Source organism: Hippocampus guttulatus, chromosome 17 (assembly GCF_054856545.1).
Source record: "Hippocampus guttulatus isolate MCC_2025c chromosome 17, RoL_Hgut_1.0, whole genome shotgun sequence".
NCBI classification, from domain to species: domain Eukaryota; kingdom Metazoa; phylum Chordata; class Actinopteri; order Syngnathiformes; family Syngnathidae; genus Hippocampus; species Hippocampus guttulatus.
The window spans coordinates 6,438,639-6,464,603 of record NC_141277.1 but is presented as its reverse complement, the minus strand read 5'-3'; the positions used below and the strand labels follow the sequence as shown (position 1 = coordinate 6,464,603).

At 43.3% G+C, this 25,965-nt stretch overlaps 1 protein-coding gene across 1 annotated transcript; it reads left to right on the top strand.

Annotated features, from left to right (window-relative positions):
- The first annotated feature begins 265 nt into the window (after nucleotides 1-265).
- Nucleotides 266-25,965, top strand: ass1 (argininosuccinate synthase 1). Its single transcript, XM_086134842.1, has 15 exons — nucleotides 266-519; nucleotides 1,853-1,979; nucleotides 2,631-2,699; nucleotides 2,806-2,994; nucleotides 3,279-3,335; nucleotides 3,422-3,496; nucleotides 4,216-4,286; nucleotides 4,767-4,797; nucleotides 11,374-11,464; nucleotides 15,327-15,411; nucleotides 15,709-15,773; nucleotides 18,169-18,300; nucleotides 20,246-20,402; nucleotides 25,226-25,291; nucleotides 25,710-25,965. The coding sequence occupies exons 2-15, from the start codon at nucleotides 1,878-1,880 to the stop codon at nucleotides 25,756-25,758; spliced, it is 1,239 nt and encodes a 412-aa protein (XP_085990968.1). The 5' UTR covers nucleotides 266-519; nucleotides 1,853-1,877; the 3' UTR covers nucleotides 25,759-25,965.

Sequence of the window (25,965 nt, the reverse complement as noted above, 5' to 3'; positions counted from 1 at the left end):
GTGCGGTTGTCTGACGTCAGGTGGTCGAAAATGCTGCCTTCGAAGAATTCTACCTGTAAATTTGGACACAGCCAAAGACGAATTGGCCAGTTGGAACATGAAAGCACCAAATATGGCGCCCCTGAACGCTCTGAGTTAAGTTCATGGACGTACAATTTATCTAAATGGCCTAACAATGCCGCTTACAAGCCGTCGGGAGCAGTGAAGCCACCGACGGCCATTTTACGTTGCCACTTGTTATGCCTGAATAACTTTAGAAACATTGATTTGTCTGTTTTCACGTTTATTTTCCATCTCTACGGCTATTCTATACTTGTCCATTTATATACAGTATACGTATGTGAGTTAAAGTGAAATGAAACCTTTGACGTAACCGAGAGGAGGACCAATAAAAAAGGAGTGATGATTGGAGCTAGCACGCGACTGCACTTCACGCACAAGAGACAGGCTGACAGTCGGCAACCTCGCCTGAGAAGATTTTTTTTGTGTGCGTGTGGCGAGTTGCACAAGTCATTTCTCGTAAGTATAATTTACATTTCTTAGAATTACATCTGAGTTTCGTTGCCGTTTTGCCGGCTACCAGAGCGGATGCTCTAAATTCGGCCATGTGCATTTGGTGACAACCGACGTCACCGCAAATCTTGAATTGCACCAACAAGATTTCATTTTAAACTAGACCTTGACAGTGGTGTAGCAGTGTATCCAAAACCTTTCCTAAACTGAGATTAATTCTAAATGGTGCAACATAGCTTTGTTTCTATTTAAAAACGGGATGAAATAATTTTGAACTGTTTTACTAATCTTTTAGAAGAGCCACCCCTAGATTAAATTAAACCTGGCTGGTACGCCCCATTTTTTAAAAACTCAGATTTTGGCTTTGTACTGTTGTTGTTGCTGCTGCTCACTACTTCAAAATCTTGCCACGTGTTTTATGTAAGACCCAATACATGCCAATGTGATTGTTTTTCTTCCTTTTTTAAGCCTGAAAAGGCTCGAGGCTAAAGGCAGGGACATTTTCAATTTATATAAAGTGTGGGAAGATTAGCAAACTAGATAAGTGAACCAGTCAAACCCGTTGATACCTTAAGTTTATACAAGAGAGAACACGTTGTATGTTCATATGGAAACTTTGACCTGGCACAAGCCAATTCAGTTTTTTTTAAATCAAGTCCTCAAAGGTCCATATTAAATTTATGAAAAAATGATGGTGCATTTCACCGTGTATTTTTAACGTTTGAAGACATTGAGGCTCGTTTCTCACATTTTCTTCAAAATTTGAGGAGTGTTTTAGACCACACTTTTTTTTCCAAAACCTCTTAATGCTGTGCTAACAAGCCTCCAGCAAATTTGAGAGTCCTTTCTGTCACTGAAACTGTATTACTTAGCAAGTTGATTTGAAGTCTGTCAGAATTTATTGGGCGGATTTGGCATTGTCATGTGCTATTTTCTTTTATCAGTGCATTACCTATAAACAGATTTTGACATCAACTTAAGAGCTATCCAACATCTGAATTTAAAGACTAATGCGTGGGGGGAAAAAATCTTATAGAAATCTAAATTGAGTTGCAAAGCGTACTTTTGTGCTTTGTAAAGTACAAAGAAGAAACAAGACCAAAATTGGCCTAAAAATGTAAGAATGTAGAAAATGTTTTGTATCCTGGCCTTTACTCCTTCCATTTTCATCCACACCTCAAACTTAGAAGAAAATCTGAGGCACAAGGGAATATTCATGCTTGATTTTTACATGGCGTGACGGCTGCTTTTCATTTTCAAGGAGGTTGTTAAGACACTGTGATGCATTCAAGTTACATATTGACTCTGTTCACTAACCGTCTTTTCTCCGCCAACACAGCTTACGAAAGAAACACATCACCATCATGGGTAAAGGTACAGTGGTTCTGGCCTACAGCGGTGGATTGGACACGTCCTGTATTCTTGCGTGGCTAATGGAGCAGGATTACGATGTCATTGCTTACATGGTACGGTTTGAAGTTTGCCTTGTATGCCATTTCGTGCCCTTTTCATCCAGTTGATCAATATTTGCTTGACTGGCACAGACAGAGCTTAGGTCGTTTGTGCTGCTCATTTGTTAGCGCTACAATAGAATAAATAATGCCATTGCACCACATGTAGGTTTTTTGCATGTCAAGGTATTTGTGATCAGCACATTTCTCTTCTTTTCACTCTGGGTTTCAAAACAACAACTGCCTTTTGTTGCGCTCATTGGCCATTTACAGGAGAGCCGAACACAATTGTTCCTATAGAAAATACTGCTAAGTGAGTTAAGCAAGATTGCACACAAACGACAACGACAGCGTTTTATTGAAATGTTGTGTACAGGTGTTCAATAAATGTCCAACGCTCATTTTTTAAAAATGTGGTCGGGGGAATTAATTTTAATCTCTAATTTACCCTGTTTTTAAAAAAAATATTATTATTTTAATAACCATGCTTGCTTTCCTTGATGTTATTTTCCTATTGAATACTGATTTTCAGATATTTTTAGCCACGTTTGATCGAACAGTGAACGTGCTTTAATCGTAATCGTTTTCCGCAGCAGATGATAATCACTGAAAAGGAGTGCATTTGAATCACTGTAGTGTGTAATTGCGTTTCCCTTTCCCTTCTAGGCCAATATTGGACAAGATGAGGACTTTGAAGCTGCTCGTAAAAAGGCACAATGCCTTGGTGCCAAAAAGGTATATGAGAGCAATTATTACACAAAATACCAAAGCCAAAATAGGACTACTCTGAGGACTACACTATGAGGTTTTTAATTTGTATTATTGACTTATTATTGTCCAGGTCTTCATCGAAGACCTTCGCTCCGAGTTCGTGGAGGACTTCATCCTGCCCGCAGTCCAGGCCAACGCCGTCTATGAGGACCGATACCTACTGGGCACCGCGCTGGCTCGGCCTTGCATCGCCAAGCGCCAGATTGAGATTGCGCGGCGGGAGGGAGCCGAGTACGTGGCGCATGGTGCCACGGGAAAGGTGAGCTCGTCGTTTGCATTCAGCGCAGTTTGGTTTGTCAGATTAGATCTGTCTTTTGTCATTACACATGTCACAAGTACAGTGTAAGGAAATGGAGAACAAATTTGGTAATTAACCATATTTGACAAAATGGGGTAATTTTTTTTTCTAGATTGGTGGCTGCAGCACCAGGATAGCCAAATTGATAGATGCTTTATTTTGGTTAAACTACATCTGCACAAGATGTGTGCTTTCTAAATTTACATTCACATACAATTGTGTGTTTTGTTTGTTCCTACCCTTAGGGCAATGACCAGATTCGTTTTGAGCTTGCTTTCTATGCCCTCTATCCGGAGGTCAAGGTGAGTCAGTTCACATGTCGGCGGCAGGGAGTCAGTAGAGGGGCCCGAAAAGCACACTCACCCACTTGTCAATGTGTTCTTTGCAGGTTATTGCACCCTGGAGGCTTCCAGAATTCTACAACCGCTTCCAAGGGAGAACAGACCTGATGGAATACGCACAGGTATGATGGTGTAGCAAAAACATTTGGACTTGTAGAGTATGTGTCCAGGCTGACTTGTACCCAATGTTATGGCCAACCAGATTGTCATGAGGTGGTTTGTACACTAGAGGGCGGTCATCACATGTACCACTACTTGGCTACCTTGTTGAGGACTTCATTTTTCAGCTGTGTTTCGGAAAGTTTTTATCTATAAAAAACATTGTTTATCAACCTTTATTGAGCCAACGTGTGTATTTTACATTAGAAAAACCTAACACACCACCAAACAATACTGTTGCAAATTGTATGTAAAATGAAATAATGATATTTTTATATCTGTGAACTCTTGGCCATTTTAGTTAAGCTAGGATTCTATTGTATCAATGACATGTGGATACACAAGTTATTTGTGCCTTCTGCCATCTTGTGGAAGAGCATTTAATCGTTTTGCCTCTCACACTATGTTCTTTTCTTAAAAAAATAAAAAATAAATCTGACCATTTAAGTGAAATTGGGTCATTCCCTGCTGCACATCTGATGATCTGTCGTGGGCCAGCCCAGTGGTTTGGGATAATTGTCTAAAAAAAATACATTGCTATAACCAAACAATTCTTCACTATGACATAATGTTACAAATTTAGCTAGATGGCTACTTTAACAGTATACAGTGAATCTCCTCTGTTTCCATACATTTGTGGACTATGCATATCATAACATGTGAATTTTCTGTTGAACAACAGAAACATGGCATTCCTGTGCCTGTCACTCCAAAGGCCCCCTGGAGTATGGACGCCAACCTTATGCATATAAGGTAGGCCAATTTAAAGGGGAAGTCAACCCCCAAATTTTCTTTTCAATAATACATTTTATGCAGCCCTACTAGCATAACCACTGCATTCTGTTTTTGGAATATGAGTTAAGCAGTAAAATCCGCCCATTATCGGCCATCTCCGGGGTGGGGGGGGGGCAGCCATTTTGTCATGTGCTGTCGACTGATAATGACCTCACACTTGCTCAGGGCTCAGCTTCAGAAAACAGGTGAGCCGTGATTGGGCCTTACCTGAGCCCTGAGCAATTGTGAGGTCATTTTCAGTGGAGAGAAAGTGGCTAAATGGCGGCCCCCTGAGATGGCAAAAAAAACGGGTGGATTTTACTGCTTCACTCATATTCCACAAACAGAACATGTTACCGTCAAGAAAATTTCGGGTTGATTTTCTTCTTTTTTTTTTTCTCCTTTATTGTGCATTGCATAGAATCCATTTCACTCAATATTAACATTTTGTCTTAACAGTTATGAGTCCGGCATCCTGGAAAACCCCAAGGTAAGCTCTGTCAAACACATAATTCAAAAAAAAAAAAAACATACGCCGATTTTTATATATTGTTGTTTTTGTTTTTTGGAAACTTTTCTTAAACATGGCTAAGTTTTACTTCGATAACACAAAGCATTTCAATTGTGTAGTGTCTCAGTCTGAACACGAAGGGGCATTATGGGTGTGTAAAATAGGACATGCACTAGATCTGAGACAAAGAAGAACATCGTCTGCTGGATTTAAGAAAGGTACCTACCTAGGTACCAGGTGGTTATAGTGGTATCAGTGCATGTTATCAGAGCGTTTGTATGGATACAAATAGACGTACAGCGTTGGAGCGTCCCTAATTTTGAGTCCTTGTCCCCAAACCAGAGCACTGAAAAGCACCCTTTTTGGAACAGATTGCAAGATTATCCATAAACATCGACACGTTTTTGAAAGGATCAATTTTAGTCATTACCCCACGGCTCAGGATAATTGCCCACTCTTTTCGAGATTTGATAATGGGGAGAAGAGAGGAAAATTGCTCAAACTGGGCCTGATTATCGGTATTTGCGTTGATGGCTTTTATTTCTTAAGAGCAAAACATACTGGGATATGATGACAGAATGTTTTGTAGCCAGTTCTTGCTCAGATTTTCACATTTGTAGGATTTACATTTATCCCCTTACTTTGACCCTCAAAGAATATTAGCTCCCACACAAGCGCCTCCAGGGTTGCCGGGGAGACTTTGTGTGAGTTTTGCCGGCGGTCAGAGGTGACTGCAGTACATACAGGTTGCCCTCTGCGACCCGCAAAGCTCCTATCTCACAGCATCGGCGATGTCTGCATGTGTCACGGCTCACCCAGGGTCCTCGCCGGGCCCTGGGAAGAACCGGGGACACACAGACACTGACTTGTCGTCAGTGACGCTTCGACTAATTCCCGATTTCATGGGAGCCGGGAGGGGGGAGGGAGGGAAGGGTTAGGGCAATCGCGCCCAACTGGGGCCTCCTGAGTTCCAGCCCCAACTCTTCGGTGGCTCATTGTTCCGGCGGTCTTGCGCTGCCGCAGGCTGCGACGTGGGAGGGGAGCCATTTCACCGTGACACCGTGACACCAAAATGTCACCAGTAACAGTAAAGTACAAAGACGGCGTGCCCAGACAGATGAGTCTCCCTCGGTGCACACACACACACACACACATACCCTCCTCCCGATGGACGGGGTGTCACAAGGCGGCGAAGGGTCCCGCGCTGCTTGAGTTGCGGTCGCACTGTAACTCAGACCTCTGTCTCGCCTTCGCTTTCCCACCCCTCCTGAGAGCTCAAACTGTTGATAAACGTTTTGAAAGGAATGCGAGGGAAAAGCTCAGGGCATTGCAACGTATGATGACAGTATTGTTTCATTCGCAGCAGCGGTTTGTCTTGGGCCATTTACTCCCAACGCTGAGTCGATGGATGGCATTATATACAAAGAAATATTTTGAGAGCGGGGGTTCGCAGCGGTAAAAGGATTTGAATACATTACCCTGGGGAAGGGTAGAAAGTAGAACCTCCAAAGTTGAACGCAACGCGTTCTGTGATACCGGTCAACAGTTGGAACCTTTCCCATTCCGATACACCGGCGCTCATGTAAAATGGTGTTTGTGAGTTTGGGGGGGGGGGGTTGTTGGTACAGTGATGCCCTCCCCTGAGGGAGTTCCCAATGCACTTGGGGTCCATTTATTGAACAAAAAAAGTGCAACAGTGCATCTGATTCACCCCAAATAAATTTCAGATGCAACACAGTGAAGATGTTTCATGACGGAAGCCTTGTATCAGAAAGAAAAGCTGACAAGATCTGAATTTTATTTTGGGTTGATGACTTCAAACGGGGGTGGGCAAGCACTCACTCTCATTTCACATGAGTTTGAATGTGATTGGATAATTCTGAACATGGCCGATAGCGGATAAGATGGTGGGCGCACTTGTGCAATTATCGCAGGTGTTTATTTTTACTTTAGCTCTCTGGAATAGAGGCGAGAGGCTTGAGTTTCCCATCTTGGCCATACAAACGAAAAAAATTCACCCGAAGTTTAAAATCTCACCAAAGATCCACTCGCACTGGCTGATTGACCCGGAAGGTCATCTCAAGTCGATATCTCATCTCTGTATCAGCCCTTCTCTCCTCCTGTTACTGCCCTCAAGGCAGAGGACCAAACTTCACAACACCCCCTCCCCCTTCCACCTGTGGCACAAAATACTCCTACTCACACGACGCCCCCCCCCCCCACTTCCCTTTGCTTGTCACAATTAAATGAGGAAATGTCCTAATGGTCGATCATATGTTGTGCTCTAGATAAGAGCCAAACAGAGTTCAGGTTACTCTGCAATTAAAACTCAGAATCCTTCCTGATAACATTTAACACAAAGGCCCTGCTCACCCCCCACCACGCCCCCTCCTCATCTTATAACGTTAACTTACGTGGAGTAAGGCTACTTGAGCCTGTCAGCCACTTTCCATAATGTCCTACAGAGATGAATGCCTTTTCCATGGCTCGTTTAAAAAAAAAAAAAAAAAAAAAAAAAAAAACTCCAATTTCATTATCACTGTTGGACATCGTCTCCTTGCACGCGAGCAGTGGGGCAGGGGGGGGGGCTCCACCCCCACCACCCCCTCAGGCAGCCTGACACTCGTCCCGAGTCATTAAAACATCAACTCACTCTTAATTATAGCCTCTATCAGTGAGCCCCCCCCCCCACCCCAACTCTGACCCGCTTTGTTCTTCGCGATGGGGAAGTGCATGGACCACCGCTTGCGTTGACCAGAGGTAAAGAAGCGTAACGAACGGTGGGTGGCTCCGTTCACCTCGAGGAAGTGGAAAACGTGTTTTCAGTCTGCATGGTTAGTCGGAAAGATGGATGGGAGACACAGAAGAGCGCCTGTAGGGGAAGGAAGTGGAAGTTTGTCGGAGTAAGTGCGCGCGTGAATGTGGGCTTTGAAGCAAAGAGGTCAGCGTTTGGGGTCTTTTCGCTCAACTTCCCTTCGGGCGTGCGCGGCATGACCTGTAATACTTAGACTAGTCATTACCATACTCTGTGCCATGGCACTTGAGTGTGGGATCACCAGGTGTGCCGCGGGAAATGACCCAATTTGGTTTGATTTGTCGCAAAAATTGCCGATTTACAGCAAACGTCTCTGTCGGCGACGTATAGTGACCTGCGTCACGGTTAAATGCTCTTCTGTTAGAATGTGGCGTGAACAGTTTTAGATTTTTTTTTTCTGTGCTGTATGTTGCACATGTAGCACAGATGCATAACTCGTTTTAACATAAAAAATCAAGAATAATGACAGTTATTGTGGATTACATTTGACAATTTGAAATTTTGGTTCAGACTATAGCAAGCATCTTGGAACTTGACATGCTTGATTTGCTTTCGCGCGCCGTATAAAATGATGTGGCGGGCCAGATCTGCCCCCCGGGCCTTGACTTTGAGACCTGTGCCGAAGTCTTACCCCTACTGATTACTTAAAACCGCGCATACTTTTTGTGGCGCTTTTGTTTGGCGGTGTGCTGTGAAATGTTTTCAAATGTAAAATACGTGCCTTGACACAAGTAAGGTTAAGAAACTGGGCTAGCATGAGGATGCCAAGAGATTTCATCGGATACAGCCAAGAGTCTGGGCAGCTGTAAGGAACTCGGAAAGTGCTCTACTTTCGGCCAGATTTGGCGTCGAATGTACACTCTCAAAGACAAGTCCTTTGGAAGCGAGCACCAAATATAAACATCTCTCCAGCACATTATGTGGATTTTTTTTTTTGGGGGGGGGGGGGTCTCAGTTTGCCACGTTTGCATTTGCAAGAGAGGCCAGAAACGTAGTGATTTAAGCGTCATTTCCGAACCATTGCACCAAGGATGTTTTCAGCGCGGCCCTCTCAACTCTCACTTTGGTGAGGCCCCCCCCCCCCCTTTCCCCCCGCCGCCGCTGCCTCTTTAGGCCCTGTTGGCTTCGATTGAAAATCAATGAGGCACGTAATATGTGGAAAGATAGAAATTTACTTGCTTTAAGTTCATGCGTCAGCCCTCTCCATGGCACTATGGGCCCCGTTTAGCACAACAATATGGCCAAAACGAAGACTGCCAAAGGAGTTGCTCTGTGCGACATGATGGTGCGCTTCACGCACCATTTGCCACCAATACCCGACCCCCCTCCACTCCCTCCCACCTTCTCTATCTCTACCTTTCCCGGCTCTCCCAGGGCCACGGCTTTGGGACAAGTCCACCTGCAGGGGGTTTCAATTGAAATGCATTGATTTTCAAACACTGCAAAAAAGCCTGTTCCCTCACTTTTCTTTTTCTTTGTATCCAGCCACCCATAAGTGTGCGCTCCCATTTTATTGTGCTACGTTCGCATTTGAATATTTAGGGCTGTCAAGTCCCACTCGGAATTGTTGTGTGTCGTTTTTCTTCTGCCAAATGAATCGCCTTTCCGGATGCCTCATCCTAGCTGGAAAATTCACCAATTTCTGTCAGGTCAGGTGTTGATGATTTACGTATTAAAAAAAACTCTGCGACCCTTAAAAAGTTAGCCGAAAAGTTCTCCTGCCACCACTTAGACTGATCATAAGGAGGGCTCCTCTCAAGTCCTTAACTGCAGCATTCTGAGGCGATCCTCCATCAAATGTCGACATGAAGGAACGACTGTCTCATTGTCTACTTCATAACTCGCTCGTCTGTCAGTCACCCTCCTCCTTGATGAAATTTTCTGGTGGAAGCTGCTGGCATGTATACAGTGGAGCTAGGGAACCCTAACGAGTCTCGTTTCAAACCCCAAATTAATTTTTTTAAAGACTTGCGCTTTAATCACAACCCTGTAAATAAAATTCAGTCCATCAAGACCATCCCTCACAAAAAGGCTTTTCAGGTAGGTCAGTCACCCGAATCCTGTTCACTCATTTGGCATCTTTTAGGCCACTGAGGCATAAAATTCCAGAGAGGTTGACACGGGCTCCTTCTCCGTCAATTTTGGTGTTTAGTTAAAAGGGAAAAGTGTTTCAGATGCTCGTTTTCACCTCACTGACGAATGCCGATTAGTTATTGTATGATGATTCAGTGTCTGGTAAAGCTTTCCATTTAAATGCACTCAGTAGTTATTTTGCATAGCAGCCCTACAATTTGCTGCCACTTGGAGGACACCGTCCTGCGGCTGTGTAATTGTTGGCGGGAGGCGCGACACGCTCTCTTTTTCCTGCCAACGAAGCCGAGACGACTTAGGGACGCAAATATCTGACAGCCGGGGACAACTTCAGTCAATTTAGTTGTGCGGATGCCCATTTGGCGCCAGGAAAGTGAAAGAATAGGAAAGGACTTGTCAGGCAGAAAATTGACGACGGAAGATGAAAGCGGTGTCAACAGAGCAGGGGGGGGGGGGAATACATGCAGAAAAAAACAAGTACATCATCTAAAATCCCTACTCTCCACACTGTTGTTTTATGCTTACGTTCTTCTGCACCAAATGCATCCATGCATGCCTTATGGACCTTGTTTTGTGAACTGGGGCACATAATAGAGTCTTCCCCAAACTGTTAGTCAGAAGCATGATTTTTTTTGAATAGTTGATGTCAATTCATAGGTGCATCTTCAAAAAGAAAGTATTTGAGATATGTGCAGTGTCTGGTATTCGCAAACCTGCCTCCACAACAAGCAGCAATTTGGCAGTTATTGAATCATCCTTGTGAAACAAACAAAAAAAAAAGACAATTGCTTGTTTCAAACTCTTTATTGTCACTCCCAGTTAGTTTTATATATTATATATTATGTTTTAAATAAACAGAGGATTACATATTCTGCACTTTAAACAGCCACATAACATCTGTAGCATAACGCGAACACAGGCTGTGTCCAAACTATGACCCGGGGGCCATTTGTGGCCCACCGTCCAGTTTTCAGCGGCCCACGACACGACAAAAAAAAAAATCAATCTAACTACAATGATATTTGACATAGGCTGCAAGGTTAGTTAAAAAAAGGTGCAGGTGGGCAGAGTGACAAGGAAGGCCGTCAGAAAAATGCCGCTCTATCATAACACTTCAAGCAAACACAAATGGTGGAGCAGCATTTATAGATCAAATCTAATGGTAACAGTTAGTCATATTCTTTATCTACTTCGGATCATTTTAACTGTGCATTGGGTATGAACGAGGTCCTGATGATCTATTTATTTATTTTGGGGGGATGTTACCCATTCCGATACTTGGCAGAATACAATTCTGTTCCAGGGTGTCTCAACCCAGACTCTACTGGGACTGACTCAAGCTCACCCGCGACCCTAATAAGGATAAAGCGCTTTAAGATGATGGATGGATGGAGTTCCCTGTGTTGAAGGGACACACATACAGTAAAATAAAAAAAGATTGATTTTTTTCTCCCCTTCACCCCCCACGCCCACTCCACTCCTGACATTTTCAAGTAACTACTTTTCACGCCTCATCATCTCTTTTCTTCTGCTAGCCATGTGTCAATTTCACACAAGAATCTTCTTCTGTGATGAGGTCTCGGAAGGTTGTTCTTCAGTGCCACTGAAAGTGTAACCTTTTTTTTTTTTTTTTTAATGTTCTTTTCCAGAACCACGCTCCCACTGACCTCTATCAAATGACCAAGAACCCAGAAGACGCGCCCTCCTCCCCTGACGTACTGGAGCTGGAGTTCAAAAACGGTTTGTGTGGATTTCAACCATTGGAACACCGTTCTGTCATTTGCCATTTTTGGGGTGACAAAACACAACCCATAAAAGCTGTCTTAATAGTGCCTCAAACACCCGTTTGGAAACAAACAATTGATCGGCACTATGCCGCCTCGGGACTCAAAGCAGCAGTCTCAGTGCGATCTTGTCGGTGGCTGAAAACCTTCCCATACAAAATAGGAGATCGTATACTTCCTTATCTTACTCCATCACTAAAATAACATGGCGCAAATGCGCCATGATCTCATTTTGTCCCAAATTTGTGATTGCCATTTTAAAACGTTCATATTGCTAATATTATTTCTGATTAATTATTCTACAAAAGATCGTCTTCCTCATCTGCAGTTGAGTATTTGCCCCTTTTTTTTTTTTTTTTGCGAGCTCCCTTTTTAAAAGTCATTTGTCTCAAGTGTTGATGTCCAGCCTGTCAGCCACTCTTGTTACTTAACATTGGCCACTGTCACCGCAGGGCTGCTACTCCAACACTGACCCCCTTTGCCACTTTATCACCACTGACCACCCAGACTTACTATGCCCAACCTCGGCGCATTTGCCGGCTGTAAACCTGCCTTGTTTTGCCGCAGGGCACGCACGCACACACACACACACTTATAAGCCGGAAGTCTTGCTAATATGTCGGCACCCCCGAGGGGCCCCGAGGGAGACGCTCATTAGATATGTTGCCCACGAGGGGCTGCAATAGTGGAAAGTGTCACATGTTTGCGCAAAGCGAAAATGGCAGAAAACATCCCAGCCGGGGGGCAAATAGCACAGATGTCTCTTCATCTCCCAGCGGATGAGGAGTAACCGTGGGGCGGCTGGTGGACACTAGCTGCTCTTATCAAGGAGCCAAGATACACATTTTGAATGAGAAAAAAATTCTCAACAAATGACGCAAAAAATTGTCACATTAAGTTGATGCTAGTGGTAACTTGACACGTACATTTTTTTCACATTGAAATAACAATCTGTTCCAGCCCCCCAAAATCAACTCCCATTTTTCTTTTTGTGTGGGTTTTTTTTTAAATAAATAAAATTGTAGTATATGGGCGGGGGGTTTAGGAAAATAGAATGCACAGAAATAAACTGGTTTCATAAAGTATCATTACGTAGTGAAGTTGGATGTCAGCCTTTAAGGGCCGTGACCTATTGAGCGACCTCGGGCTGGAGTCAGGGTGGTCAGTTAGTCTGCGTGTGAGCATCTGGGCGTGAGTTGTGGCCTACAGCAGCTTCTCATGAATGTTCTCATTTTGCGTTCGTGTTTGATTTGTTATGCCGATCAATAAACCGCTGGTAGTGCACCCCCGGAATAGTTGAAATTGACTTGCAGGCTTTTATTCTGTTCTAGGAGAGGAAACAAGTGATTACAAATGTAAATTGAACCGTCTGCCATCGAGTTTAACAGCATTTAATTGTTCTGCCTGTCCCTATATGTTGATGGCATTTATGGATAAACATAGGTACGCTATTTAGTCTAAATAATAATTTCTGGACCAATAATGTGAAGTTGGATCATCTCTTATGGCACACCTGATGATCTTTCATGGCACATACAGTTGTTGGGAATCTGTATAGCGCCGCCATCTCACATGAAACCAAGTGTTCGAGTCATGTCACCCGACGGAGCAGAGCCGGCAAACCCTGCCTGTTTTTTTAGATTTTTTTTTTTTTCTTTCTTCCCAGCCCTGTGCGCAGTTTTCACCCGTATTCTCTTTGGCTTTTATTAAGCGTCCTATGACAAAAGCTGTTTTAGTTGTCCACACAAAGGCCCCGAGCCCGCTCCTCCCTCTGAGCACAAGATCAGCACAAGAATGTTTTCACTTCAACCGCCACCCCCCCCCCTTTCCACCCCTCGCCGCCTTTTTCATCCCTACTTTTTCTCACCCAAGTTTTCTCACTGATTAAAAAAAGAATATTTAACAACAGCAACCTTTTCCATTCCCCCCGTACTTCTCCCTCTCATTTTTTTCCATCCCTCCCTCCCTTCACGCCAAAGAAATAGGAGAGACAGAGAGGAAAAATGTAAAGCAGTAATTTTTCTTACAACTGTGTCTGCGGGCCCATTGTCTGCACTATTTGGCTGCGGGGGGGAAAAAACAACAAAGAAAAGGATCGCAGGGAGAAAGAGAGAGCGCCATTTCAGTGAATGATGTGAGCCACAAAATGATGGAGAGAGCGGGCAAAATGCAGGAAAAGGGCCAACCCCTAGACTCCCACGTTCGTCCGCTTAATTTATTTGAACTTTTAATCTAATTATTAGCGATCTGGGAGCGGGGGGTTGTGGCGTTCATAATAAACCCTCTCCTGCACTTTTTGCTTTCCATGGGAGAGCAGCAAGATTCCCGCGATATGCGAATGGCCCGTCAACAAAGCCCTGTCCAAGAAAATTTGTCAAGTCCTTTACGTGTCAGCCCCCCCTACCCCCTCCCAACGCTGTTGTATCAGTAGCCATTTCCAAATCAAGGAAGAACTCCTGTGTGTGTGTGTGTGTGTGTGTGTGTGTGTGTGTGTGTGTGTGTGTGTGTGTGTGTGTGTGTGTGTGTGTGTGTGTGTGTGTGTGTGTGTGTGTGAGAGTCTGCCCTCGACATTTAGCCCACATCTGTCTTTAAAGAGCCCATTAAGCAGCAGGGTGACAATGATGGATGCCAAAGTGGGTGTCTCCCGGTCAACAAAATAAACTATTGATGTGTGTATCTGATAGGAAGATTGGTAAGTTGGTCTCTCTCTCCCTCTCTCTCACACACGCACACACACTGACAGTGTCAGCGCTAAACAGAGGGCAAGTAACAAAGCTGTGTGTTTAATTGAATTAGGTTAAGGCCGGCCCACAATTTCACAGCTTTCACATGCGCCGAGCCTTTGAATTTATTAGCCATTCTTTGTTGTCGCCTCCTTTTGTTAGGCCTTTTTAGTTGACCGTTATTGATTTCAATGACTTGTAATGAATACTTGTCACTCTATTTATTTGAGCTTATTTGTCATGCGAACGATTCATTTTTCAGGTGAGAGTAGACCAAAAGATTGCAAACTCAGCCCGTGTTGGAGAATGTGATTAAGGCTAACTTGGAATTTGGTTTTAGTTTCAGGTTATTTATTTCAATGACTCATTATCAATTCAGGTAATTGCCACCGAAGGCCTTATTTTCATGCCCAGTGCAAATCTTGTGCAAAGTAGTTTCTTAGATGGCAACTGTTAGAAATAGGTGTCTGCGCTGTTGTGGGAGTGAAGAGCCCATAACTGTTTATTTCATTGGTTATTCTTCACAATTAGTTTAAGTGAAAAGGTTGACGTCCTGATCATTCGTTGAACGTTGGTATACTGTATGAAATGATTAAGATTTTGTTTGTTTGTATGCAGTGTGCGTGTCCACAATTACATATTGTGAAAATGAACGACTTCAAAACAGCACTTGCAAATTACAAATGAAGTTATTTTTATTCACTTATATTTCCACTTGAGTACATTTCCTCTATTTAAAAAAAAAAGCACAGTCAATATAAGGAAATGTATTTTTATCATATTTTCCCCATGTTTCTTTCAGCAAGCAGATCAATAGGCCTTACGTACGTCCGACTGACTTTCTAATGCATGCCTGTGACAGCACATTTATGCATGAAAAATTGCCCTTCCACTTAAGTCCCGCTGCTGCTATTTCTTGCATCAAAAAGCACGTTCGGAAAAGGTTCTGATGAAGTGAGCTCCATTTTCTTGAATACGCTGCAGCACAGCTCAAAGAAAAACATCTGCACTGTAATTATATACTTCACTTGGATTATTTGTCATCATTTTTCAAATGAAATGATGTAATCTTTTTTTTTTTTCCACCCTCTCCAGGTGTCCCTGTCAAGGTGGTCAGCGTGAAGCAAGGAATCTCGAAAGACAGCCCGTTGGATATCTTTTTATTTCTAAATGAAATTGGGTGAGCTTTTTTTTAATGTATTGATTTAATGTGATATTTGTATACATTTAATTTGAAATATCTCTCTAATTTGAAAAAAAGATAAACATGCTTCCAACGTTTCCTTTAATTCCTTCATATGCTAATTTTACTTAAAAATTGTATTTATTCATTTAGTTTTTTTACGTTTTGATTTAAATGCCTACCAATGGTATTTATTAGGAAAAAGCAGAAGGTCAAATTCTGTGAAATGATTGAATGAATATTCAGTGTGATGACTTGATGTATTAAAATGTCAATACTCTGTGACTCCCTCAGAGGAAAACACGGAGTGGGTCGCATCGACATCGTAGAGAACCGTTTCATCGGCATGAAGTCCCGAGGTGAAAACAATTACGCTTTTTATGTTCATCTGGAAGGCCCCCCCCCCCCCTTCCTTTTCCTATCTCCCCACTCGTGTGTGTGTGTGTGTGTGTGTGTGTGCTCTTAAACAGAAAACGCATCTCAATATTTCACCTGTGTCTTCTCTCCAAGCCTTCCTTTTTCACGCAAGCTTTTTATGCCATTTGCAGTTATTTTACATGAGCGCTTTGAGAGTCTGTAAAAGCAAAATACGTTTTCCTGTTTGGAATTATAGACTCCCGGTCCCGTTTAGTGTGTGTGCAAAATATCCACGGGGAGGAAAGCAAACATTTGAATGTGTACGTGACGGGAGCGCACCTGCACCACAGGACGCAAACATCTGTCTTGTCACTTGTGCGGTCTGTTGTCACTTCATCTCCGCTTGTGACAAGCATCGCAGACGATCGAAAATAAGTGGGCCAAAACTCCGCGATCACCCACACACGGGCACACCTTTTCAGTGGCCATGACACAACACTGGCAGGTAGAAATGGGGCAAGTGGGAAGCCCACTCTTCTCTCCTGTCCACAGTACAAAAGAATCAAAAGGAAGAGCAACCGGGAAGAGGTGGAGGGCAAGCGCTTGTGTGTCTGAGTGCTTGAGTAACTCCCACTGAGTGCATTCGACACCATCTTTCTATAGAATGACAATGAGAGGTGGCGGATGTCATACTTATTTATTTTTTTGTCAGGTCATATTTATTTGTGTCAAAGAATGTTGCCACAAAACAATCAGCAATCCTTTCACAGCGCTGTTTGACCTCTGACCTTTTTGTGTACAGGCGGAGACAGTCAGAAAACACTGTTTGGGAGACCATGAAAGACGATTTAAACGTCCCACTTTCCTGAAAAAAAGAGCAAGAAAGTAGATTTATGACGTCCACCCCAAAAGAAAAATCAATAGAGGAGCAACTGTTGAAAGCCCTAATTGTATCAAGAGTCTTGTTTAAAGACAGAAAGTGATACTGTGGTAAAAGTAAATTTGTTGTTGTTTGTTCATTATTGAAAATAACACTCAATGTATCATATCATAGCATATCAAATGGAATTGTTATCTCACTGAATTGAATCGAATCTTTTTACTTTTGGACACAAATGCATATGGACGCCGTATGGTGACAGTGAAGTCAAGTCACTTTATACTAAGCAGCATTTTGGCAAATGGTGATCAATACTTCAAAAAAAGAGGCTTCAGTTGTGTAAAGCCACTGCCGGTTGAAGTTAACCGCCAAACCAAGAATAAAACAAATGTTTGGTATTCATTTAATATTTTTATTATTATTTTTTTTTAAGAGTTTTGTTATGCTGACGGTTTGTATGTGTTGCTGGAACGTTTGTGCTCCAATCCGGTAGTGCCCGAAACGAGCACTGTATTGTATTTCACAGCTCCAACAGTTTGCCTGTAGGTTGAGTAAATAGCTCGCCTTCAAGTTTTGCTTACCTGTCGTCACTTTATGAGATTAAAACCTCGAAAAAGCACTGGAGGTGTTTTCTCCTGAAGCTTTAACTCAACTTTCAGATAGCTTCCCATTGTTCTTCCTCCGCCGCTAAGCCGTTTTTAAGCCAAGTTTACTTGGAGGCAGTTTTAACTTATTTATCTGATAGAGGCAGGCTAGCGGAAATGTCCCTACGCGCCCCGCGCGAATCCCATTGGATGACCAAAAGGCCACAAGCCCTTGGAGCTCAGGTGGCGGCCGTTTGAGGCTTTGGACAATTAGCGACGGGGCTAAGCTGGGCTTCTGGCCGGCAGCGCCCCAGTAAGTGCTTCTCCATTTTCAGGTCAGGACTGGCACTGGAGGATTTGGAGACGTACAAACCGGGCGATTAAATAGCATCGCAGTTCTTTTCGGCCTGTAACCATCTTGTACCCCACTCCCACTTCACTTTTTTTCATTTGGGGGGGGGGGGGGGTTTGAGCTGACATTTGAGTGACAGCTTCATTTCTGCTGTCAGCCACCTCATTTTTTTTCAGCCCCTCCCTGACCAGAGGGGGTAAATTGCAGGGTATAGGCAGAGCCCCGCTCCACGCTGGTGGCTGGCAGGGGCCGCCTACCCTGTCATTTAGCCTGCATGGACACACTCTCCCATATTTAGCAAGGAGCTGTCTGTCACATGATGACAGATGACTAATATTCATGTATTCAGAGAGGCCTGTGAACAGTTTCTTCATTTCAAGTTCAACTTTTTTTTGTCCTTGGAGGGAAAAAATATTCTCATAATATTTATTCCATAGGGCTATAAAATATTATGACTGTATTCCCACAACATGAAAGCGCCCTAATATGTTGACGCAAGTCTCGTAAAATTATAGATTTTTTCCTTCCCGCCCCTATAAAATTCATTTGTACCATTAATTGTGGTTATATTTATTTTTCAGGGATCTACGAAACCCCTGGAGGCACCATCCTGTTGGAGGCCCATCTCGACATTGAGACGTTCACCATGGACAAGGAGGTGCGCCGAATCAAGCAAGGCCTCGGGATCAAGTTCTCTGAACTGGTCTACAACGGCAAGTCACTCAAATATGAAATGATGCCGCGTTTATCCGTCCATCTATCTTAACTTGCGCGTTTGGTGCGAAGGTGCCTGGAGCTCGGGTGTCTTAATCCTCCCTTCTGCTCAGTCTCCAGTCTCTTCTGCACCTTCATCCACATAATAGGATCAGTGCCATTTGAGACTGGACTATCCGGCCACTTCACTTATACCCTCCAGAGACAGGCCCCCGAACACACACACACACACGCTCATACTTAAAATGCATTACCCAAAAAAGCAGGTCAGAGAATTAAATAAAATAAATGAATAAATAAAATAATTTACTCATAAATTTCCTCAAGTTTGTGTAAATATGAAAATATTTCGTTTTTCAGAGGAGTTTTTGTTTGGGTACACAGGATTCAGTGGAAACAGATTTCAGTGTGATTACAAACCCCTCCCAAAATGTATTTTTAAAATAAGTAATGAAAATAATAAGCATAGTTGGGATAAAGAGTAACACAAAATGTATATAACATTTCATCATGTTAAAGTCTATTTTTAGGAAGCGGGTACAGGCAACAAATGCTATTTCTTGGGTGTTCAATGTAATTAATCGTATGCATTTTGTTTAAAAAAAAAAAAAAAAGGATGCCATCAGATCAATTCGCGGAACAATTTGCTAAATAATATTTGCAGTAAATGAATTCAGAATGAATCCTGTAAAACACATTTGAATTGATCAGTTTTAGAAAAAATGAATAAATCAATACAACAAAGGTTACAGGACTCCTGATAAAGGAAAAGCCCCTTGGGCCGGATTAAAGAGCAAGACGTACTTTGCGCACCCCTGGATTAAATCCGTTGGATTTAAAATATTAATAACACAGCAGATAGAAATATGTGTGTGCGCACGCGTGTGTTTCTTATTTTAACAATCCACCTGTCCTGCATCTGTTTTCCATTCCTACCACATTTAGTGTCCCCCAGAGACTTTGTATCCCTATCCTGGCAGAGAGATGGACTAAAAGAATAAAACAACCACGGTATATAAAATGCACATAAGCATGAGATTTTTCCAGCAAGTCCTTTCAGACATGCGACACGCTTATTAATGCTAATGGCCAACTAATATACTTCGATTACAATAATTAAAGAGATTTAAAAAAGGAGAGTGTGGAAGGCTTTCGTCTTTGGACGAGGACAGGCGATGAGGTGGAGGTCAGGTACTGATCAGAGGAGGACCCCTGCCAAGTGGTGCGGGACCTCCTCAAACAAATGCACACACAAGCCTCCTCCATCTGTCTGGAAAAAACGCGAAGGGGGAGGTCCACAATTCAACACACACGCCATCCACAGCCATTGGTCAGCCCCCAACAAAGTAGCAGCAGTCATCGTCTTACCTTTTTCTGTTTGTTTGTTTTTTGTTTTTTTGTTTTGATGCAGTGAATCGTGATTTGTATGAATTTTAATCTGGAAGTCGGAATGCACTACAGACTAACGCTAACATGCTTTATGCTCATGCGATAATAAAGTGAAAGAGTAATTATTTGGGGGGGGGGGAAACCTCCTGGCCACACAAAAATACATACGGAGACCCTAAAGTAATATGGAGACCCCCCCCCCAAAAAAAAAACAAGACGTGTAAATCCTCTTCTGCTGCCATTGTCTCGCTGAACTGGAAGCTAGGTAGCGCAGGTAAATAAGCTTGCGCTTGCGTTGAAAGATGTTTCTCATCTTAACGAGAAACATAGATGCATTTTTTTTCCTCTATGTCACTTAAGGGGCGCCGTATATACAGTAAAAAACAAATAAAAGTACAACAGTAATTGAGTGCACCTTCCTGTACTACCTGATGAGATTTTTTTACGCCGTTGCTAACTGGGAAATGTCACATGGTTGGAATCAAAGAGCCCCCTGAAAATAAACAACACCTGCTGCTGTACAGTATACTTAACGTGTTCGGTTTCCTCTCGCAGGCTTCTGGTACAGTCCAGAGTTTGACTTTGTGCGCCACTGCATAGCCAAGTCGCAGGAGAACATTGAAGGCAAAGTGCAGCTCTCCGTCTTCAAAGGCCAGGTTTACATTCTTGGACGAGAGTCGCCCAAGTCGCTGTATAACGAGGAGCTGGTCAGGTAAGCAAAGAAGACGACGATGAACATGTATAGAGTCTGTGTTTATGTTTCAGCAGCGGTCAACAACATTTTTTGGGGGGCTGGTTTAATGTTACGCAATATTTTGACGAACCAACAAAGAAACAACAACAACAAAAAAAAACAATTCTATTGAGTATAAGTTGAAAAGGGTTTGCCAATCGTTATATTCTGCTTGTACCTCGAAAAGTTCTTAACCCTTTCTTGCCACTGTAGTAACCGCTGTCCCTGAAAGGGTTCAGTTAGGAAATCCAAAAGTCGCGGTCCCACTGGAAAATTTTTACACCTCCGTGCAGCCTCGTACCAAATGTCTCACTGATCGTTGCTGGTACGCGGCCCGGTAGTTGAAGGCAGTTGGTTTCAAAGACAGGCGGCGTCAAAGCAGGTGCTGGGTCACAGTTTGCTGTGTACGCTTGTTCTTAAGGAAGGGGTGGGAGGGTACCCTACACGTTGGCCGGCCGGCCTGTCATCGGGTCAGCTCGCCCAAGTACTCCCGCGGCCTCCGTCAACACACTACACGAACAATGACATCAGACGAGCGGCCCCTGATCCCGATCCCCCCCCCCCCCCCCCCCCGCCTTCCCCTCTTCAACTTACCCCTGTGACCTCGCAGCCGCGCTAACAGTGGGTTTGTTCAGCAGTGTCAACCCCGATGCCCCGTGGGCAGGCTCAGCACTGACCAAAGTCAAAACCCCTCCATATGCCTCTCTGTCCCCACTTGAGTCACACACTCCGCTTGTACCTTACAGTCAGGCGGCGAATTGTTTTTTCAGTCAGGGGAGAGAGAGCTGATGTCGAGGGAGGGTACAGAGGAGAGGGGTGGGGGGGGCTTTTAAGAGGAAAGTAGCAAAAAGTGTCATGCTTGTTAAGCAGGTCAGGAGGAGCGATGCCTCAAGTGCATAGCCGTTGAGTTTCTCACACTTTTGCAAGCAGACGCTCCAAAAGGGGAAAAGGAGCTTTTGTAAGTTTCTCTGTCCGTGAGGTCGCTTTTCAATCGCACAATCGGCGAGGTGTCCAATTTCCCAAGAGTCTTCAAACTTTTTCTTCCAGGTAGCTTGCAACGGGCACGTTGACATTCTTCACCTTTCATTGAAGCTCACAGTCATTGACTAAAACGTCTCGGTTATGGAAACCCGTCCTATGAAATATTAGAATCAAATTCAGTCTATTTTGTATTTTTGTTTGCCGCCCAAATATTTAAATGTGAAAAATCATAACGTTTTTGTGTGTTGGATTCAAAAGCAAGTCACAAAATGACTCATTTTTCATGTTTTTGTTTTTCAACTTGAAAATGGAAAGAACAAATGACACAAGGGTTCACTTGGTCAATTTCACACTCAGCGGGTGTTACGTTGTCACTTTGTAAGTGTAAAAATAAGGTCACCACTGTACAGGGTTAAACGTAAACGAAACACCCAATCTTAACATTAATTAAGAATACTGGAGCACATATGCAAAGATGAGTCATGTATATAATTTTTAACATCTATAATTGTCAGCACAAAAATAAATAAACCGGGTTGCGACACAAAAATAGTGAAACATTGATAACAGATTGAGTGTTTTGAATGCGAGTCTGCCAACATTTCTTTTTATTTTCAGATTTCTTTTTTTTTCCTTTTCGAGATGAAGCTCGGTTGTATACGTAACTTTGCTACTTTTGTTGTGTGACTGAGGTGTTGTGTTTCACCATCACAATGTCCTCAGGCCCTACTGACAGATGGGCCCTGAGGTTCCCCACAAAAGACCTTGCTACAAATGTCCCGAAAACAAAAGACAAAGCCATCCAGTAAAATGCACTGATTCATAGCCTGCTTTAGTTTAAGGGCAAGTAATTAATTCTCAAGTTCCAATTCATGGGTCACTACTCCATCTTATTTTGAATTGGAATGTATACAGTATGGACTAGGGTTCAATTGATTGAATCTGCTGAAATTATAAAAACGGGTAAACATTGGCAGATTATTTTTCTTAGATTTTATTTTATTTATTTTTTTACAACTTTGCCATATTACAACATGGGCGGCACTGTGGTTGACTAGTTAGTACATCGGCCTCACAGTGCAGAGGCACAGGCTTCAATTCCGGCTCCGGCTTTCCTGTGTGGAGTTTGCATGTTCTCCCCGTGCCTGTGTGGGCTTTCTCCGGGTACTCCGGTTTCCTCTCGCATTCCAAAAACATGCATGGCAGGTTTATTGGGCACTCCAAAGTCTTACCAGATGTGACTTTGTGTCCAAATGGTTGTTTGTCTATGTGCCCTGCGATTCGCTGGCATCCGGTTCAGGGTGTCCCCAGCCTACTGCCCAAAGTCTGCCGGCATAGGCTCCAGTATGCAGCTTAGAAAATGGATAAATGATTATGACATTAAACCCCCCCCCCCCTAAAATTAGCTGATTTCTGCCACATTTCGGTTCTCCCGATAAAACAGTTTTGCCTGTAATTCATATCTTTAATGTTGTAAGTGTTAAAGAACGGGACTAAAAGTTATTTTAGTTATTATGTATTTGTGAATTAATTGGCTGATTCATCGGTTATCTGAATTCTGCCAACCATCGGAATCGGCTCCCAAAAAAAATCTGTATCGATCAAAACCTACTGCACATACAAAGAAAGAAGTCTTCTATTTGATGTATTGGAATCATTACGTTCAATTGTTTATATAAAAGACACTGTTACATATTACGGTACTCGAATGCCTTGACGTGTGGGTAAAGAGAGCCACACCCGCCGATGCGCAAACTGTCAAACACGCACAAATACAAAATGACAACAGGCAACTGACGCCGGGACGCTTACATGCTGACTAACCAGCCAACCCGATTCCAGTTCCTTAAGTTACCCACTAGGCCACGCCCCTTTAAGGCACACACCAACACAGGACGGCGCAGACAGTAATTTCACTTTTTATTATTTTTCTTGCCGTTCGTTTTTTATTTTTCCCTTACTGCAGCGCCATAAAATAACTTGTATCCTGGCTCTTGTATGCCTGACAATTATATACCTTCAAGGAGTCGTCACACACGTTTGTTATTGCACGACGGCAACACACACACACACGGCCACAACCCACCCCCGCCGGCATCTCGCTGGTTCTCCGCAGGCAACAGTAAACGGCATCATTAGCACAGTGGTAACGCGGCCCGTCACTGCACCCATCTGAGAGGGAAATGTCACCCTCCTCGCCTGTCTGCCCCGCTCGCCTCTCAATTAGACGGCAGGGTTACTGCCAGCAACACGCACACACACACACACACACACAGACACGCTGCCGTATTTTTCAAAGCCACTCACTCATAATGGCGCTCAGGTGCCAGGCAGGGAGCCTTGTATTGAGAGTTGATGATTTAGTTGTCAGACTTCCCCCCCCCCCCCCCCTGTGTTTATCCTATCATTTGTTGGCAATTTCCTCTTTGGCTAAGTGCTCGCAAAGAATGAATGCCAGGCGAAAACACTGGGCGGCTGCAAGAGGACTCGGGCCAGGCAGTGTATTAAGCACGGCAGGTAGAAAACTGCCGTAATTACCCGCCGCGCCGCCGCCGCTGCACGCCTTTGTGTGCCGCGCGCTCAGGAGGCATGGCGATACAGAGCAAGACATTGATTTAGCAGGTTATTTTTTATGCTAATGCGATAATAAAGTGAAAAGTTTATTTTAGTTTAGTTTTTTTTATTTTATTATTTATTTTACTTATTTTTGCTCCGCTGTGGCCTGCGGATGAACCCCAGAATCACTTCAAATCAGGGGCTCTCAAAATTTCGGAGTTTGAAGACGCATTACATGGGACACGTTTTTCCAATGACCCCCTCATAAACCTAACGCCAACTTGAGTGGACTAACTTGATTCTTGTGATTTATTATTTTTTTTTAAGTTAAGTGCCCTCAATATCCACATGAGAAGCCCGCGGGCTCAAAATAGCTCCCTCGTGATGGGACATTGGGATTTTCTAGGAATGTTGGGGAAAAATATCGTTTCAAAATGTGAACATTGGCAGAGATTTTTAGAAATAAATGGTTCATTATTTTTCTGATATTTTGAAAAATAATTAACATGATAAATGTGTTCACTTAAATATTATCAAGATAATCATCTGTCAAAGGACTGCAACAGACAATTCTCGACCCTAATCGATCGTATGTCGATTTATTTTGGCAATTCATTATATTTAAAAACAAACATGTTTTAATTTCAGTCTCCTATTTTCAAAGACGGGTCATGATATTAAATTCAAAAATGTTGCTCATTGTTTTCCAAAGTAAAATATTTTTTTTCGCTTCAAAGATAGTATCTCTGCTCTCATCGAAGACTACAGAATTCTGAGAATATTCACTTTTGCAATTTCAATGTGAACAATTTCTCCAAATAATGATTCAATAAGCAAAAAAATAATAATATATTTTTTAAAATGTGCGATTCATTTGATATTTGATTAGTTGTCGCGTAATCGTTGCACCTCTAATATCTGCTCCACGCTTTCTTGTATGTTGGCCCAGTCTTGCACGATGTTGTCGCCGTCTCCCGAGAGCCGCTGCATTCGAATCTCATCTACTCGACTTGATACGAGAGGCTTGTTTTGTCAAATTGAGCATCTCTTCTTGTTGTTGTCCAATATTGACTCATTCGTGCCCCAAAAAAATGAAAATGTAAAGTCCCGGCTGAGGAATCAATGGGCACATTATTCCCGCAGGACGCCTTTATCAATGATCTAGTTATCCCAGCGCTTAATGAGGCTTCACGTCTCATGTGTTTTATCGCTCCGCTCGCAAACGTTTCATTTGCTTGTGCTGACGTTGTCTCTTGTCTCTCCAGCATGGACGTGCAAGGAGATTACAACCCGTGCGACGCCTCAGGATTCATCAGGATCAACGCAGTCAGGTGAGCGCGCGATTGCCGCACCCCTCCCCCTCCCCCGGCAACAAAACGCCATTGATAAACAAGCCTAAACACCTCTTAAACTCAAATCACAACTGGACTGTTACTGGTATACTCGTTTATATTTTGGAGACGTTATTAGATGACGTGGCACAGTTGCCTGCTGTTACATTGCAATTTTTCTACAATATTAGCGGTTTCTATAATTGCGACGTGATAAACGGCGGTGTGAAGAGATGTCGGCTAGACACAGAAAACCCGAGCGCCAACTGTGCAGCCTGCCAGTGTGCTTTACCGGGCAGGGGCATCCTCGGTTTTTAACTGAGCGCAGCGTTCGGAACCTCAAAATGTCACATGACCGGGCCGTCATCAACGACAAGACCCCCTTGTATGGAATTTGCAAGAGATCTTTTCACCACAGGCTGAAGGAGCATCAGCGCCTGCAGGGTCTCTCCAGCAACAAGCTGTGAACCTACAGAGGAGCTGCACCTACAATTTTGAAGAATCATTCCTTAAAAATACCGACGTCCTTTCAGATGGCGCCCGTTGCCTTCTCCCGTGCTCCTTAATATGTTCGAAATTAGGCCACTCTAAAAATGCTCCTGATGGTCGACGACTGTGTTGTGATCGTTGTTTTTAACGGGAATCATGATCAATAAAAATCAAAAGAATCGCAA

Bases quoted from the DNA above. Each gene is read 5' to 3' on its own strand.
- ass1 (XM_086134842.1), top strand. From the start codon at position 1,878: ATGGGTAAAGGTACAGTGGTTCTGGCCTACAGCGGTGGATTGGACACG. The intron at 4,798-11,373 runs GTAAGCTCTGTC...GTTCTTTTCCAG, and splicing joins GCATCCTGGAAAACCCCAAG to AACCACGCTCCCACTGACCT. The intron at 20,403-25,225 runs GTAAGCAAAGAA...TTGTCTCTCCAG, and splicing joins TATAACGAGGAGCTGGTCAG to CATGGACGTGCAAGGAGATT.